The following is a 15,626-nucleotide window of genomic DNA, read 5'->3' as shown; positions in this document are numbered from 1 at the left end:
GTGGTAATTCCCTGGGTAATGTTTACCCATCACCCTTGTTGTCCTAACAACAGCCCATTGTCCCATCGATAGTTTACTTCCTCAATCAGCAATCAATTTAGGGTTGATGGAATAATGCATTTGCAAGTGTTAAGAGGCCAAACGTGTTACAAAACCGCCCTTCGGTTGGCCGTCATCGGCACCGCCCTTGATCAAAAACCCGCCCCCGAACACGCGCTAAAGCTCTCAGTCCCTTCAGAAATTTATAACGCACTTGAATTCGTGATGACAACGAAGCCGAAGACAACACAACCCTCTTCACCTCGCGATTTTTTTCAACGAATTTATGGACATTTAGAAAAACGAGAAGATGAACGGCAGTGTGAAGAAACGAAGAGAGAAATTCATGAATTAATTACACCAGTACCGATACTTGCAACACCGTTGCCTTTTTTGCTGCCTCCAGGAAACGAGACGCATTTGACGGCGGCTGCCGCCGCGGGACTGTCTGCTTTCTGTAAGAAAATTCCTTTTTTTTTTGGTGTTGAATGAAAGGTCGCGCTATGAACGAGTGACATAAAAGGATAATTAATATCGATGGTATTTTTGGGACATAATAATAAATTGAATGAATGAATATTATCGTTTATAAAATTTTTCTTAAGATTGGTACAACCAATTTTGACAAATATTCTAAGGAAAAAGAAATTTTACACGAAATATGTGTTAAATTATTAGCAATTGTAAAAATATGTACGAGGATTAAAAGTGCAACAAACTTAGGAATTTGTTTAAAAGAGATTGAAAACATGAGATTTCACTAAAAACATGAAAATTGGAAAGAAAACTGTTTTTACAATACAAAACATATAAAATCTAAAAAATAGATATTATTCATGGTGTCTCAGCTAGAACGTAAAGCTTTTGAATATCATGACGACATAAAAAAATTAAAAAATTCTATGGTCACAAAACGTTAATCCAGTTAATTAATATGTATTTATTTGTATTACAAGGGAGGAAAGTGTATCTTTTCTTTTACTGCCCGAGGCTTATCAAAGACAGTGACCACCCAGGGAGGAGAAGGCACTTTCTACCAGTGTAATACATATAATTTTTCCTACGATCCAGCAAGAAAAACTTAGAAACTAACAGTTTCTCTAGATATCTTAATTTCGCCATTAAATTAGCAATATGTTTCTATGCGGGAGGTAAAATTTTTACCTCCCTGAGAGGTTGCATATCTTTTTATTATAATTTTTACAGATAAGGGAGGTAATTGGCCACTTTCCTTTCTGAAATTAGTCGTAGGAAAAAAAAATTAATGTGCCAAAATAAAACAAAATAAAAAAGAAAAACTTACTTAAAAAATATTGTAGTAAAATAAAAACAAATGCCTTTAAATCATAATACAAAAATTTTGCCAATAAAAATCATAAATAACATTAAACAGAATTACAATAGGACACAGCTTCCTCTTCTGATGGCCTGTAGCAAAAAATCTTGGAAAATTATTTTTCCAACAGAAATAAATATAGCAAAGTGCAAAATTTATACTCTCATAACTTCGAATTTTTTATAGATAGAATTTTTTAAACATTTTTTCCATGTTCCTGGTATGGTACACTTGAGTGCAAAAAAAAACGCAAATTGATTTTTTTTGTAATGTAATTTGGCCTGTTAATAAATGCCAGTTTTTTGACGTTGTTTTTGTCACAATTCACAATTTCATAATTGTCATTCCAAACTTCTATCAAGTTTTTCCATGTTTTTCATTACGTTTTTTTAACACTGACTGTGACACTGCTCTGGCAAAACCACCAAATACGTCATTTCTTTTGATAGTTTTCTAACCTTTTCGGGAACAACCTTTTTCACACAATGTAAATCCCTGAAAAAATAGACAATATTGTTTTTGAAAAAAAAAAAAATATATTGTTTTTGACAATTTGCGTTTTTTTTGCACTCAAGTGTACCTTACATGGCAGTTTTTGGCGCGAGTTCTGGCCCACTCTGTATATATCAGGTGAATAAAACATATAGAACTAATCGCTTTTTGTTTAAACTATTTATATTTTAGAAAAACTAATTGATAAATAATAAATTACTATAAAATTGTGATGTTTTATCAAGAATAAAATTTTTCGAAATTTTCTTTTGTTTTTGAGTTCTACAAAATCTTTAATTTTTGGCAACCCATTATAAAACCATTTTTCTCATGAAGGTTATATCTAATAAGGATTACAACTATCTATTTTATATACAATTTCTTCAAAGAAAAATCGCATAACTCAAAAACAAAACAAATTTTGTTTCTCAAATACGATTAAATTTTTATATTAGGTACTTTAATTTATATTAATTACTATTTTCTAGAGGCAAATGATTAAAAAAAACGTTTGGTTCCACACTTTATATTCACCCTGTATACAGGGTGTTTACAGTCTTGAGGTTGAAATTTAAATGAGATGATATTCACGGTAAAAGAAAACTAATACGCTATATAAAACAAAAAAGTTGTTAAAGGAAATTATTCATTTTACACTATTTGTTTGAGAACTGCTGCTTCGGCTGCAACAATGGCCATTAGTATCATTACCTTGGGTTTCACCGTAAATCATAATAACGACAACCAATTTATTATTTTAATATTTTATGTTCATAAATTTGGAGAAAAATTAAGAAAAACGAATCAAACCTATTGGAAACCATTCGCTGAAAACGATTAAACAGAAGATCTTCGAATTTTGCAAAAGCAAATCAAATGGTGACAGTGTCAAAACTATGAAGTGACTTTTCTCTTTCATTGTCATGGATACGATTTTTTTATCTGTTGCAACCCCCGCCTCCTTAATCAAATGTATCAATATCCCGCCTGGGTATTTCGTAAAAAATGCATTGGGGCAGTGATTCCGATTTTTTCTTAGTTACGGGGATTACTAAGGAAAAACTGAATAATTTTTAATTATTAACGAAACATAACGCAATTAATAAATGCTGGGAAGGAAGGATACAACAAAACTAGATACGCCAGGGAGAATATTATGAGATTGAACCCTTTAAGCTAAAAAACTGGATTTGTCAAAAATTTTCCCCAGATTAAAGCGCCAACGGGAATCACTTAAACTCAAAAAATGCCCAGGCGAGAAAAGGATTATTTCTATGGAGACGGCGATGGTTGCAACAATACAATTTTATCTGAACAAGGAAATAATTCCAGTGACCCCCAAACCGTGTGGAGTTAAATAACATTCTTGATAATAACAATTGTGTGAGTTTTTTTCTCGGTTACAGTATTTCAGTACTCCTCTATTATTAGGTCAAATTTCGACTCTAAGACTGTAAACACCCTGTACTCGACGTAGATCATAAATTGCTATTCCGCTGGTGGTAAAATTAACTGATTAATGATAGACCATATGTGCATTATTTACACATTTATCAAACTGCCGCAACATTTATGACAACACCTGAAATTGGTTTTTATATTAAATGAAAAACTTCACAACAAATAATTATTATTAGAATGTAAATTTTGATTTACTACAACATTAAATTTAAAAAGAGGAACTTTATTATTAGCACAAAAATACAGGATGGTTTATAAATAAAAGACAAATTTTTTTGGGATGTTAAACAATGACATGCAGACAAAAAAAGTTTTTTAATAAAGTTTTCCATAATTCGCACCGTTACTGAGAAAAAAATATAATTATCAGTGGGTCGTTGAAAATAGTCAAAGAAGTTTCCGTAACTGAGCTTTAGGTCCAATTTCTAAGTTGCATATCAATGTTTTATTCAAAAAAAAAACATTTTCCAAGTGTGTTTTGTACATTTATTCAAAACATAAACATTGTGATAACGAGTTAAGAGTAAGACGAATTTTTTCTCGGTAAGGATACAAGTTACAAAAATGTTGTAATCTAACACCCTATAAACTTTTGCTTGTTAATTCGAAACCACATGTAGTGTTTTTAACACTATTTTTTAAATAGTGGTATAAATAAGATAAAAAAGAACTTTATAGAAAACATGTTAGACAAAGATACATGATTCCAAATTGCATCACACAAAGAGTAAAAATTTTTGCTAAAAATTGATTTGAAAAAGCTATAGGAACCTTTTACTCCCTTGAGAAGTGTAATGGTAATATTTTTCTACTATAGTAAATGCGCTAGTATCTGTAAATAACAAAATTAATTACACAACTACATTCAAGAAATAACAATTTTTTCAGTTAATGCTCTGCATGAATAATTGTTAAGGACGGCGGGCATGAAATACTATAATTATTTATGAGTTAACACATTATTACGATTTCAGGAAATAAACAAAAAGCTCATTGCCGTGAGGAATAAAAATCGGTGTTAGTGGTGTGAAATTTTATCTATTATTTGCAGTGTTTTTGATAAAAAAATATTAATCATTATTTTGTGCAAAATTGTGTCAGGTCCGACTGAAACAGCTCTCATTTCTATCGGGGCGAATTTTCACACCCTTGTAAATACACCGCATTTTATTAAGTCTGTTCTCTCACAACAGCCAGAGTGCCGAATCCGGAGAATAAGTCCAACACAATATGAAATGTAAAATATTATTATGATGAGATTACAACAGTACAGTTGAGCAGACCTGAATGCGACAGCTTTGGCGCGAAGTGGGGGTGGGATGAGACATGTGCCGTCCCGGAGTCCGAGGACTCGCGTGAGCCCCAAGACCATTCAAATTAAATATTTCATACCTTCAGCCCCCAAAATGATCGTTTTGTCTGAAATTATTTAAATTTATTGTGGGAACTGGCCCGGTGTGGGTCCTCCAATAATTGATTTCCCACCACCCGCCCCATCATAATGATCAATTAGGCAGACAACATGTGTTTATGGTTTCATAATTATTATATCCCCTGTTTAGTAGCATCCCGAATGCTGCATTTATCCTCAAAATGTGTTCCACTGAATCAAATATTTGAATGACGGTAATACGATTACAAGAGGCTTTAATATTGCGATAACAATGCCCGTGCAATATCTATTTTTCGTTCGACAAATCCCTCTCAAGCTAAAGTTTACATCGTGGGTGCGAATTCTCCAGCTTAGAGACGAGTTTCTTTGCGTATTTTTCTCTTGTGCCAAGCACAAATTCCCAGCGAAATTATTTTTACTTTTATTCTTGTAATCATATCAGGAAGTGGGGCTCGTGTGAACCTCAACAGGACGACATATGCTGTGATTGACGGAAATGAGAAGCCCCGATACAGACGCCATATGCCATTAAATACCCACCGATCTTTTAGTAAATTGACCGTAGCGGAACTTAATCGAATCGGGAAAATTTTCAGTAGCGAGACGGAGACGCAAAGAGGGGAGACCCAGGAGGCAAAGGACGACTTTCAGTAGCGAACAAACACTGAGGCTTGAAATTGAGTACCAAAGATCGGAATATATCAGCAGAGGACGGAGATGCGAATTGGCGGAAGCGCTCAAGCTTTCAGAGACCCAGATCAAAATTTGGTTCCAAAATCGCAGAGCAAAGGACAAAAGGATCGAGAAGGCGCATATAGACCACCACTACAGGTGAGTTAACAAATTCTTGACCAAACAACTACTCTCATTTAAAAGTTTATTGTAATTTTTATTTACACTAGCATTGCTGCAATATTTGAGAATTATTACATACGTTAGCATAAAGCAAATAAACAAAAAAAACTGAAAAACTTTATGTTTCAATAAATTCTGTTGAAAATTATATATGATATTCCGGGTTTAAAACAATATTAAAATACTCATTTTAGTAGAATTTTTGATAAATTTGGTAGTTACATAATTCATTACTAATTAAACAAAATAAATAATTAAAGAACCCTACTATGTATACATTTCTTTTGAACTAATTCAAGATGAGTCGCACTTAAATCTCCCGTTAGCTTATCAAACGATCTACATTCACCCTTCTGTGATAAGGTCTAATCACTGAAATAAAATAAACCCCCTGTTTTTCCACCCTGTTGAGTAAATCCTCCCATTAATTTTTATTTTACTATTATTTAATTTAATCTCTCCATCAAGTGCGTGATACTTGATTTTCATTAATTTTCAGGAAATTATTAGGAGCTTTCCCTGGGACCCTCTGTCCGGTTTGTTTGGATGGCCCCTGTTTTCACGTATCGCCAGTATTGCAAACGCAATTTCCAGTTCTGCAATCCACAAATACTGATAGTATTTCCGTATACAAAAAAGGCGAAAGTAGCCAAGGTGCCGCTGAAGAAATAGATATTTTGTAATGTATTCGTTTAGTGTCCTTCTAGTCAGTTTTAATGTAAATAAAAATTGAGAAATGATAAGTTGTGCTATTAAACAGAAGATCTTTTATTGTGGTTATCGTTATATAAATATCGTGCTCAACAATCATCGAGGTAAACGGAGCGTGCAGACTATATTCACAAAAGACCAGATTACCTCACCAGGTGGAGGTTCCCGCGCATCATTTTATCCCTTTAAAAATTGACCCTCCACTTAATTTATACTTGTTGTGTTTTTGAGTGTAACTCTCCGTGTTTTCCACAAAATAATAAAAGTATATCGGAAATATTGCAACAATAGAACAAATGAAATGCTGATGAAGAAAACCAATCAAGTGTACGTTACGCATGAACGATCCTATTGGAATTCTTCCAGAGGAGGGAAAATAAAACACTTGAAATTACTAATAATAATTTATTTGTCTAAAATAAAACAAAAAAGCACTCACTCGACATTCACACTTTACTTACACGTCGCTTCAATACTCACCGGATATTTGTCAACCTTTCGGCAGTCACCGAACCGAACTGGACCCCCAAAAAACAAAAGTGAATTAATATCGTCATAAAAACGTGAAAAAAAGTGCGTGTTAAAAATTGAAAGTAAATTGAAATGGCGGGACAAATAAGTAGGGGAAAGGTCTGCGTCATGACAAGTGTGTGCAGATCTTTTAGGGTTTTGATTTTGATGTGAATGAAATGACAAAATTAGTGTCTACCTAACCCAGGTTAGCTTTCTACTTGTTACATTCATATTGTAAACGACACACTATTATGGTAACCTATGTCTTGTTACAAGATAGAATATGTCGGTTCTTGCATGGTAGACCTTGCCTTAAGCATGTAAAAGAAACCTGAGCTAAATAGTGAGATTTTACATCCTAAAACGTATCTAAAACTATACATACCTATACATTAACCTGCTTGCTTACACAGATATATCACTGCAAAGTCATTCTACACTAAACTTTTTTCTTCCTACAGTCAATCCTATATTCAGACCTGCTCTTTTCCAAATACAAATTGTATACAAATCCATTGTCCATCTTGATACAAACTCGAAAGGTTAGTTCTAACCTATCCTCTTAAAGTAAAATATGAAAAATACTACCTTTAATAATTTTATGAACTTTAATAAATAATCAAAGTACACAAGTCAATATAAATAAGTAACCTATATCTAGTAATAGTGACCTAACATAGTGGCGTCGTAACGCTATAAAGATTCCTGGACACCAATTCATGACCAATGAACATAATTAATACACAAAAGATCACTAACAACACCTCAAAATGTTCGTAAGGTAATTTCTGAATTGGCAATAAGAAAATTGCCAAACCAAAAATTTTATATTCTCACAGAAACGTGTTAATATTCCGGTGGTGAACTACATTTTATAAATATAACTGTTATATGCTATATGCTTTTTTGAGGATTCGGATATGAAACATATGTACACCTGGCACTGTTTTAGCAGCGTTGCCCAGTTGCACTTACATGTTATTGTATCTCCTGTTGCCTGGACCGCCCATATTTCCACCGTTTTGATTGCCATAATTGCCTCCATATCCGCCGCCAGGATTATCTTGAAAAGAAAAACACATATTTTACCCCTTCTCAACAAATTTCAATACAAAATATAAAGACTACACTACGAGATTCATGCAGGAAACACGAGCGAAAGTAATATCCAAAGCCGATATCCATCGGTGGATCAACATGCAGTGAAATTAAGCGAGCTCAAGGGGAACGCCACACTAGAGAATGAAGCACTCAACGAAATAAAAACGGTAAATTGGAAGAAAATGAGAATTTTAGTAAATTTTAAGTTAATGAGGAAAATAATTACACGAACGACAAACGCTTCTCAAATCTCTTCATGCATTATTAGTTTTTGTTGTATGTATTGTTTCCTTTGTCTACGCAACTATTTGAGAAGTGTAAAGTTACAAAATATTACAAAAATATCATGCAAGTACCCCATTAAGCATGTTAATAATAAAGAGATGTTAGTATTTGCAACTAAATTGCCCCAACTGAGCACCTGTGGGATATCAGCTTTTTTCATTATTTTATAATTTTATACCGTAATTTTGTAAAAATTTAAACTTGGCAAGTTCAGTTGAAAACTTAGTCGTAATTCAATTGTATTAGCCATTATGACATGTAATTTTTTGATAACATACATACACAACAACGCAAACAATATCAAGCAAAAAATTACTAGTCACAATACACAAATACAATCCAACGGAATGTCCCACAGTTGTTATTCAGTCACAAAAAAAACTCAATGAAATTCCCAAATAATCATAAATTACGACTAAATTTAAATACATGATGAACTCACCAACAGTCTGTGTGTGTATGTGTAATTATTAATCCATTTTCTTCCTGCTATCAATTGCCTTTAACGATTCTTAACAGACACAACAAACACAAAAAAATAAAGTTAGAAACGACGAAAATCCACCAAACGGAATTTCTACTTACTGTAAGGGGCCGGACGGTTCTGTTGGTAGTTGTTACGCACGGGGCCGCCTCCGTAATTCTGCTGATAACCACCACTATAATTATCATTGGAACCGCTCCAGTTTCCACCAGAATTGTAACCGGAACTCTGAGGACCGCCCCAGTTGTTGCCTGACTGGTTATCCCAAGGGTTGTTGCCCCAAGAATTACCGCTGTTGTAACCACCTTGAGAGTTATTCCAGTCGCCACTAGGACCTCCTCGATTCCAGTTACTACCGCCTCCGCCTCCGTAGTTGCCCCGTCCTCCACCACGACCTCCGCGAGGGCCGCCTCCACCGCCCATATTGCCGCCCCCTTGATTCGCCCGGTCCATCTCTGCTTTACTGAGGGCTTTTTTAACGTCTATGTGCTTCCCGCGAATTTGGTGGTGGCGATATACTAAATACCAAACGATATTGATTTTTTTAATAGAAATAAGAGTGGAACTTACAACAAATTTTATCTACAGGGTCATAATCCTCAAATTCAATAAAGCCAAATCCGCGTTTCTTTCCCGTGTCTTTATCAGTAACAATGGTACAGGACAATATGGTACCATAAGTTTTGAAGTAATCTCTTAAATCTTCCTCTTCTACGTCATCCTTTAAGCCCCCCACGAACAATTTTTTGACAGTGGCCCCCGCTTCAGGTCTACCAATGTCCTGTCGTGGGACAGCTCGTTTGGGTTCAACAACACGCCCGTCAACCTTATGGGGGCGATCATTCTGGGCGTCATCGACCATATGAGCCCTCGAATACGTAATGAACCCAAAACCACGCGACCGTTTTGTTGTTGGATCTTTCATAACAACAACATCGACGATTTCTCCCCATTTCTCAAAGTGCTTTTTCAAAGACTCATCCGTTGTTCTGTAATCCAAGCCGCCGATAAATAGTTTGCGATACTGTTCCGGTTCCGGTTTGTTATCCTATAACCAATTCCAAATGAATATCTAATAATTGACTCATTTGGGTCAAATTATAGACGCGACCGCCATGACAAACAAGACTTACATTGGAGTCTTCACCGTCTCGACGCATCTTGGAAAACACTTTCCAAACTCACAAAACTGATTGTTAAATTAAAATTGAGTTGAAGTTAAAATAAATAAAAAAGTTAAGACAACTTGCAAAATTTCCTAAAACCACTTGATTCAACACACACAACAAACTCCACCTGGAAATCGAATGACCGACCGATCGTATACTTTCGGAAAAGGTCGAGATAAGCTAAATTTATTTAACTGCCTGATTGGACAATCCCTCAAATGCTGCTTTTTGATTGGTTGTAAAAAAATCCATAAATCGCTACACGACAGGGATACCAATACCGACGCAATATAAAAAAACTCAGCAATAAACAAAAACCGTAAATTATCGAAATCGATTTTTATTGTAATTATTGTCGTTTCGTTAGTCTATAATACGTGGAAAAGAATTTAGAATAACTACAATATTGACCAGTTTTTTCTTGCAAAGACACAAAGATTTCATAACCTCACAAAGTCCCATTTGAGTGTTTTTGGGCAAATCAACCGAAAATGGAGTAAGTGTACAAAAACATTAGATAACATTTTATTGAAAATAAATGTTTTTTTTTATTACAGTTGTTTATCCGATACTTCCGATAGTAAGTGTAATTCCAAGTTGGTGAAAATAAAATTAATTTTTTTCTGCATTCAGCAAGTGCAACAAGTTATGAGCGAGGCCGGAAGGCAATGGATGTTAAAAGACCAGTCCTGCTTATACGCTACCCAAAAATAGAGATTTTTCCGTCTAGAACTGAAATTGACCAACTGACTGCAATGGGTTATGGTAGGAAAATTAGATTCTTGAGTAGTGTGTATATTGTGTTCTTCTAGGGTTTACGCAGGAACCTGCAGTTTTTGGTCTCAATTGGAACATTGACCAAATTAATGATTATATTTATTCATTATATCCCGACGTTCCTTTGCAGACTATTGGTTTCAAAATGGGAAAATGTGACCGTACAAAAAAAGTATTTATTCTAAAACGTGTTGAAAATACTAAGGAATTGAAAGAAGAATTGGGCAATAGTAAACTAATCATTATACCGAATGAGGAACTTCCGGAGAGACCAATTATACACAAGAAAGAAGATGACAGTGATGATGAAAATACAACTCTTACAAGAAGAAGTGAGAGGAAATCTCTCCATAAGTACAAGTTGAGTGAAGATGATGAAGATTATGAGGTCATAATTGAGAATGGACAATCTTCAAAATTGAAAGACATCAATGAAGAAACTAACGACCATGAGGAATATTCAGTTGAGAAGATCCTTGATAAACGCACGCTAAACGGAAAAGTCGAGTATCTTTTAAAATGGAAGGGATATTCAGAGTTAGTATTGTACCTCATATTACAGTGATGGTAGAATAAACAGTTTTTAGGCAAGACAATACTTGGGAACCTGAGGAAAATTTAGACTGTCCTGACTTAATAGCAGCCTATGAAGCGCAATTTGAAGTCATTCCTAAAGTGGACCCTGAAGAAAACGAAAAAGTTAATAAAAGAAAAAATATTACGGAAGATAACAGAGCTCGCGGCTTTGACAGGGGCCTTGAGCCTGATAAAATTGTTGGTGCTACTGATGCAAGTGGCGAGCTTATGTTTCTCATGATGTGGAAAAATTGCAAGGAAGCAGATTTAGTACCCGCAAGCCAGGTTAACGTGAGGTGTCCCGAGGTCGTCATTAATTATTACGAGAACAAGGAACAGTGGTTTTGTAAACAGAGTATTATCGAGATTGATTGAAAAAAATCGTTTTTTAATAAAATAGGATATAATTTCGAATTTTTGTTTCTTAATTCGGCTGTATTCTAATTCTGATAAAAGGGTGAGACAACGCAAAAAAGTTCGGACAAAAAACGAGACATTAGAACTACTTTTTTAAAATAAACAAAGTCCATTTGTGGTTACATAATTAAAGCGTAATTCTTAATTGTATAAATATGGTGACTGTAAAGAGAAATAGACAAGTTTTTTTATTACTGTAAGTAATGAAATAACTTAACAAATTCGAAGTTGACAGAGGTAGTTCAAAATTCGGCCGCCATTTGTCTTACCATTGTCAAAAAGAATTTTTTATTCATGAACATATTTTAAGGCACTAAACAGGAATTTTAGTGTCCCATTTAAGACTATAAATCTAAACTCCTCGTATTGTAGCGAAAAATGTGATCTTTGAGTGTTTTATGTAGTATCTAACCTTAATTTTATTGGCAATGTTTGGAATAGTTTGCCCACAATGCAAAAAAGCATCGAACGGGGCTGCCAACAGACTGGTAAGAGATTCTTGCGGTCATGAGAAATGCCGTGTGTGTCTTCTTCTCGACGAGGAGAAATGTCAACAGTGTAAAATAGAAAATGTAAACAAAATAGAGGCCCCATCATGTAGAATTGAAAAAGAACAAGAATCTTCAAGCGTTATCAAGTGTGAGAGTCACACTGGAGTGATAACGTGTAATGGCACGGCTAAGAAAACACCGATTTGTCCTATAGTTCAAAATGGGGATGTTCAAACGAAAGATGATATTAAACAACCAACACCGCAAAAAACTAGTAAGAACAAAACAGCTAAAACTGCGCCGAATAAAAATTTATTTGGAAATGTTTCCATACCAAATCACGTGACCATTCTTAAAGATCCCACTCAGTATAAATGCAACATTTGTAATAAAAAATTTGCTACAAAGTCGCATATTAAATATCACACCTACTGTACAGGACGTAAGTTATTTGTTAGACGAGCGCAACAATGTGTTACAATTTATTATTGTAGAAAGAAAACCTTTCCAGTGTAATTTATGCTCAAAAGATTTCATTACTAAATCACATCTAGACGTTCATATTTTAAAACATTCAGGAACCAAACCGTTTACTTGTAACGTCTGTCAGAAATCTTTTAGCGAAAGAAGCAAATTAAAGCGCCACAGTGTTTTACATTCTTCAATTAAACCATACATGTGTTCTGAATGTGGTAAAGCATTCCGTAGCAAAGAATCGCTCAAAATCCATACTTTGATCCATCGTGGCGAAAAACCATACTCTTGTCGGGTGTGCAACATCAGTTTCAACAATACGTCGAATTTAAACAAACATCTGATCACACATTCAAGTAAATTAAGACAATAATTATTTAAAGTTTTTTTATTTATATTTATTTCAGATGAAAAAACTCACATGTGTGACCAATGCGGAAAAAGATTTAAATTGAAATGGGCATTGACTGTCCATCGCCGATCTCATTTGCGAGTACGACCTTTTGAATGTAGCACTTGCTCAAGAGCTTTTGTTAATAATAAAGATTTGCAACGTCACCAACTTATCCATTTAGGTACAGACGAATTTGTTGATTTTGTTTGATAACAATCGATTTTGTAGAAACGAAAGCTTATAATTGTAGTATTTGCAACACTAGTTTTAGGCGTAAAGATAATCTATACCGGCATGTGAAAAACACACATCCGGGTAAAAAAGCGGAGCCTGTTACAGCCACCGTCAAACAATTACTCGTCAAGCCCAGTAAACCGATAGATAATCCCAATGCGATTAATGTGATAACAGCATCGCCGGCTTGCAAAACCAAGTCAACGAATAATCGAACCGGAACCGTAATTAACGGGCCTTTGAAGCTTGCATTCAAGACTAGTGCTTTTAAAAATAATTACAACATTCACAGGTAAGATAAAGAGTTTTGATTTGTTTTTATGTTTTTTTTCCTTCAGGGATTGTGACTACGACCTAATTCCGAACGTGTCAAAACCGTACGATTTGGCCGAATCTGTGAATATTTGTCAGAAGATTTTATCGCCTCACTCGCCTCCGTCTCGCAACATAATCCGGAAAGTCGCCGAGCCGACTTCCACAGAAATTTGTCAGAATATCCTATCGCCCTATTCTAGACCTATCCATTATGAGACTTCTTTTGAGCATAAAAAACACGCAATTATAAAAAATATCAAATTTAAATTGCCTCCAAATTACACGAATCTTACGAATCTTAAAGTTAATGATACTTTAAAAGATGTGATTTCCGTCAAACCGACTAATATTAATTTTAACGTAGATGGCGATTTACCGAATAATAACACTTATACGGAATTGAAAACGGTACAAAATGCCGCCACTAGTGTTATTGTTAATAGTAATTTGAACCAAGATAGTAATATGCACTGGAGAAGGAGGACATCGCAAAATCTCTGTTCTAGGAGTTTAGAGAATTAAAGACTGTTCTGGAGTTTTTGCAAATACATTTTCTATATTTATGTAATTTCAGATGCGTTAAGTAAAGATAGATTTTTCACTTATTCGTATTTTTTAATATTACTATTTGTAATTTTTATTGCGATTAGAATGTGATGTAAGAGAAAAACATTCTTGAAAAAATGTAAGAATATTTAAATAAAATTCGGCTGTGTATTGTATTTTTTACGCTGACATTTCGATAAATTCCACATTACTGAAGAGAATATCATCAAGGATTCTATCGTTTGCGTTAAAATAATCTTCTTTTGAAACATACTTGATCCCGCCAAAGAAATCAAGTACTGCGATTTGTTCAATGTCGACTTTAGAAACATAAAAATCATGATCTGAAAACAATTAATCAATAATTGTTAAAAAAAAACAATCACACCTTTTGGCCACCATTTCATCGACGGATGTTTAGAGAAAAGTGCATTTTCCCCAAATTGATACTCTGGACTGGATTTATCAACCTAAAATTTTTACGTTCAGTCGCGTATAGAAAAATGAGAAATTGATTAAAGCCATAAATTATCTCAACAAAGCGACCGTATTTAAGCTATTAGTACCCACTGACGATTTATGCCGGGTCTTGAGCGTCTCTGAGGCTAGGGGCTGGTTGCCACTGCCTGAGGTTGTTTACTTCGAGATCAAATCGCCATACGATCCCTTTGTTCAAATAATTATTGCTTTAGTCAGTTTCTCATTTTTTGGCGTAGCTATATGCTATACCTTGAGCATTTTTCCCGTAATAATGAGTTTGGCACATCGTGGGTCCTGGGGATCGAAATCTTTCTGTTTGCAATAATCTAATTCAGCAAGAGATGCCATAATTGTGCACTTGTTGTCTTTCTACAGTTTTTCTGATTAGTGAGCGATTAAAAAAAAAGTCACTTACATTGATATCTTGCCCTGAAACATCGAGGTCTGTCATGTATAGATATGGGATTCCCGTACTGTTTGACATAGGGCCGTCACTGACTGATTTTAGAGATACAAAGGGGTAGCCTTGTATGGCTTTTTGGGTCGATGTAGTCGCGATTGAGACCCAGTCTGTAACAAATTTTTGCGTTACACAGCAGTTTTTATATTAGTGAACTTTGATAACAAAAACTTTATTTAGGTACCTGAATTACGTAAAATATACCGAGCCATTTTAGCGACTTCGTTAGGTTTTGGGGGCTGAGGTGGTGACGGTGCAATAATTAAAATACTGCAAAGCGCCAGGTGGGCAAACACTAATAATAAAACGATTTCTTTCGAGACCATTGCGACGAATTGCCGAAAACTGTTGGAAAATTTTCAGTTATCAACAGCAATTTACCAATTAAGTGTTTTGTCTTGCTTGTCTTGTTTAAATACGACCGGAATTAATCACTTTGAGAAGTCAATCTAAATTTGCACTTTTTCTTTGTTAGAACTCACGCATTCAATACAATGACGTTGTTTTTAAATTTACTTTTGAAATAATCGGCAGCGAATGTAAACTTGGAGCTAAAGGTCAGGTCATTTTAAAATTTTAAATTATCATCATCAAACAAAATATAAATAAGCTTGTAGTCAACA

At 34.6% G+C, this 15,626-nt stretch overlaps 5 protein-coding genes across 7 annotated transcripts; 3 read left to right on the top strand and 2 right to left on the bottom strand.

Annotated features, from left to right (window-relative positions):
• Positions 1–264: 264 nt before the first annotated feature.
• On the top strand, positions 265–6,259 carry LOC123007873 (homeobox protein rough). The gene is made up of 3 exons (XM_044403361.1): positions 265–496; positions 5,318–5,552; positions 6,076–6,259. Exons 1-3 carry the CDS (start codon positions 265–267, stop codon positions 6,257–6,259), a joined length of 651 nt encoding a protein of 216 aa, XP_044259296.1.
• Positions 6,260–6,678: 419 nt separating this feature from the next.
• LOC123006971 (heterogeneous nuclear ribonucleoprotein A1, A2/B1 homolog) lies at positions 6,679–9,990 on the bottom strand. 3 transcript variants are annotated; one of them, XR_006412847.1, is made up of 6 exons: positions 9,804–9,990; positions 9,241–9,718; positions 8,772–9,188; positions 8,629–8,697; positions 7,776–7,863; positions 6,679–6,805 (listed from the first exon to the last, which is right to left on the bottom strand). XR_006412847.1 is itself a non-coding variant. In XM_044401945.1 (5 exons), the coding sequence occupies exons 1-5, from the start codon at positions 9,828–9,830 to the stop codon at positions 6,793–6,795; spliced, it is 1,023 nt and encodes a 340-aa protein (XP_044257880.1). In that variant the 5' UTR covers positions 9,831–9,990; the 3' UTR covers positions 6,679–6,792. The 3 variants fall into 3 exon arrangements, 2 of the variants coding, with proteins under 2 accessions (XP_044257880.1, XP_044257881.1); XM_044401945.1 differs by lacking the exon at positions 8,629–8,697; XM_044401946.1 differs by lacking the exon at positions 6,679–6,805 and having other exon boundaries at positions 7,390–7,863.
• A 96-nt stretch (positions 9,991–10,086) lies between these two features.
• Positions 10,087–11,600, top strand: LOC123007423. Its single transcript, XM_044402719.1, has 5 exons — positions 10,087–10,335; positions 10,397–10,419; positions 10,473–10,604; positions 10,652–11,153; positions 11,204–11,600. Exons 1-5 carry the CDS (start codon positions 10,331–10,333, stop codon positions 11,565–11,567), a joined length of 1,026 nt encoding a protein of 341 aa, XP_044258654.1. The 5' UTR covers positions 10,087–10,330; the 3' UTR covers positions 11,568–11,600.
• A 200-nt stretch (positions 11,601–11,800) lies between these two features.
• On the top strand, positions 11,801–14,239 carry LOC123007021 (zinc finger protein 2-like). The gene is made up of 5 exons (XM_044402025.1): positions 11,801–12,542; positions 12,595–12,930; positions 12,982–13,149; positions 13,197–13,494; positions 13,541–14,239. The coding sequence occupies exons 1-5, from the start codon at positions 12,038–12,040 to the stop codon at positions 14,037–14,039; spliced, it is 1,806 nt and encodes a 601-aa protein (XP_044257960.1). The 5' UTR covers positions 11,801–12,037; the 3' UTR covers positions 14,040–14,239.
• LOC123007022 (protein CREG1) lies at positions 14,049–15,527 on the bottom strand. The gene is made up of 5 exons (XM_044402026.1): positions 15,188–15,527; positions 14,959–15,113; positions 14,793–14,912; positions 14,452–14,533; positions 14,049–14,407 (listed from the first exon to the last, which is right to left on the bottom strand). The coding sequence occupies exons 1-5, from the start codon at positions 15,327–15,329 to the stop codon at positions 14,244–14,246; spliced, it is 663 nt and encodes a 220-aa protein (XP_044257961.1). The 5' UTR covers positions 15,330–15,527; the 3' UTR covers positions 14,049–14,243.
• Between the last annotated feature and the right edge of the window lie 99 nt (positions 15,528–15,626).

Source organism: Tribolium madens, unplaced genomic scaffold (assembly GCF_015345945.1).
Source record: "Tribolium madens isolate multiple individuals breed KSU strain unplaced genomic scaffold, Tmad_KSU_1.1 Scaffold_3;HRSCAF=73;Tcas5.2_LG2, whole genome shotgun sequence".
NCBI classification, from domain to species: Eukaryota; Metazoa; Arthropoda; class Insecta; order Coleoptera; family Tenebrionidae; genus Tribolium; species Tribolium madens.
Note: the sequence above shows the minus strand (reverse complement) of the source record. Positions and strands in the feature narration are given on the sequence as shown.

Coding starts and splice junctions, on each gene's coding strand:
- LOC123007873 (XM_044403361.1), top strand. CDS start 265: ATGACAACGAAGCCGAAGACAACACAACCCTCTTCACCTCGCGATTTT. Junction 497..5,317: donor CGCGGGACTGTCTGCTTTCT/GTAAGAAAATTC, acceptor GAAAATTTTCAG/TAGCGAGACGGAGACGCAAA. Junction 5,553..6,075: donor CATATAGACCACCACTACAG/GTGAGTTAACAA, acceptor ATTAATTTTCAG/GAAATTATTAGGAGCTTTCC.
- LOC123006971 (XM_044401945.1), bottom strand. CDS start 9,830: ATGCGTCGAGACGGTGAAGACTCCAAT. Junction 9,719..9,803: donor GAGACGGTGAAGACTCCAAT/GTAAGTCTTGTT, acceptor AATTGGTTATAG/GATAACAAACCGGAACCGGA. Junction 7,864..8,771: donor GAACCGTCCGGCCCCTTACA/GTAAGTAGAAAT, acceptor TTTCTTTTCAAG/ATAATCCTGGCGGCGGATAT.
- LOC123007423 (XM_044402719.1), top strand. Junction 10,605..10,651: donor ACTGACTGCAATGGGTTATG/GTAGGAAAATTA, acceptor GTGTTCTTCTAG/GGTTTACGCAGGAACCTGCA. Junction 11,154..11,203: donor AAATGGAAGGGATATTCAGA/GTTAGTATTGTA, acceptor AACAGTTTTTAG/GCAAGACAATACTTGGGAAC.
- LOC123007021 (XM_044402025.1), top strand. CDS start 12,038: ATGTTTGGAATAGTTTGCCCACAATGCAAAAAAGCATCGAACGGGGCT. Junction 12,543..12,594: donor TCACACCTACTGTACAGGAC/GTAAGTTATTTG, acceptor TTATTATTGTAG/AAAGAAAACCTTTCCAGTGT. Junction 13,150..13,196: donor TCACCAACTTATCCATTTAG/GTACAGACGAAT, acceptor TCGATTTTGTAG/AAACGAAAGCTTATAATTGT.
- LOC123007022 (XM_044402026.1), bottom strand. CDS start 15,329: ATGGTCTCGAAAGAAATCGTTTTATTATTAGTGTTTGCCCACCTGGCG. Junction 14,534..14,792: donor TTACGGGAAAAATGCTCAAG/GTATAGCATATA, acceptor TAAAAATTTTAG/GTTGATAAATCCAGTCCAGA. Junction 14,408..14,451: donor GATGAAATGGTGGCCAAAAG/GTGTGATTGTTT, acceptor AATTGTTTTCAG/ATCATGATTTTTATGTTTCT.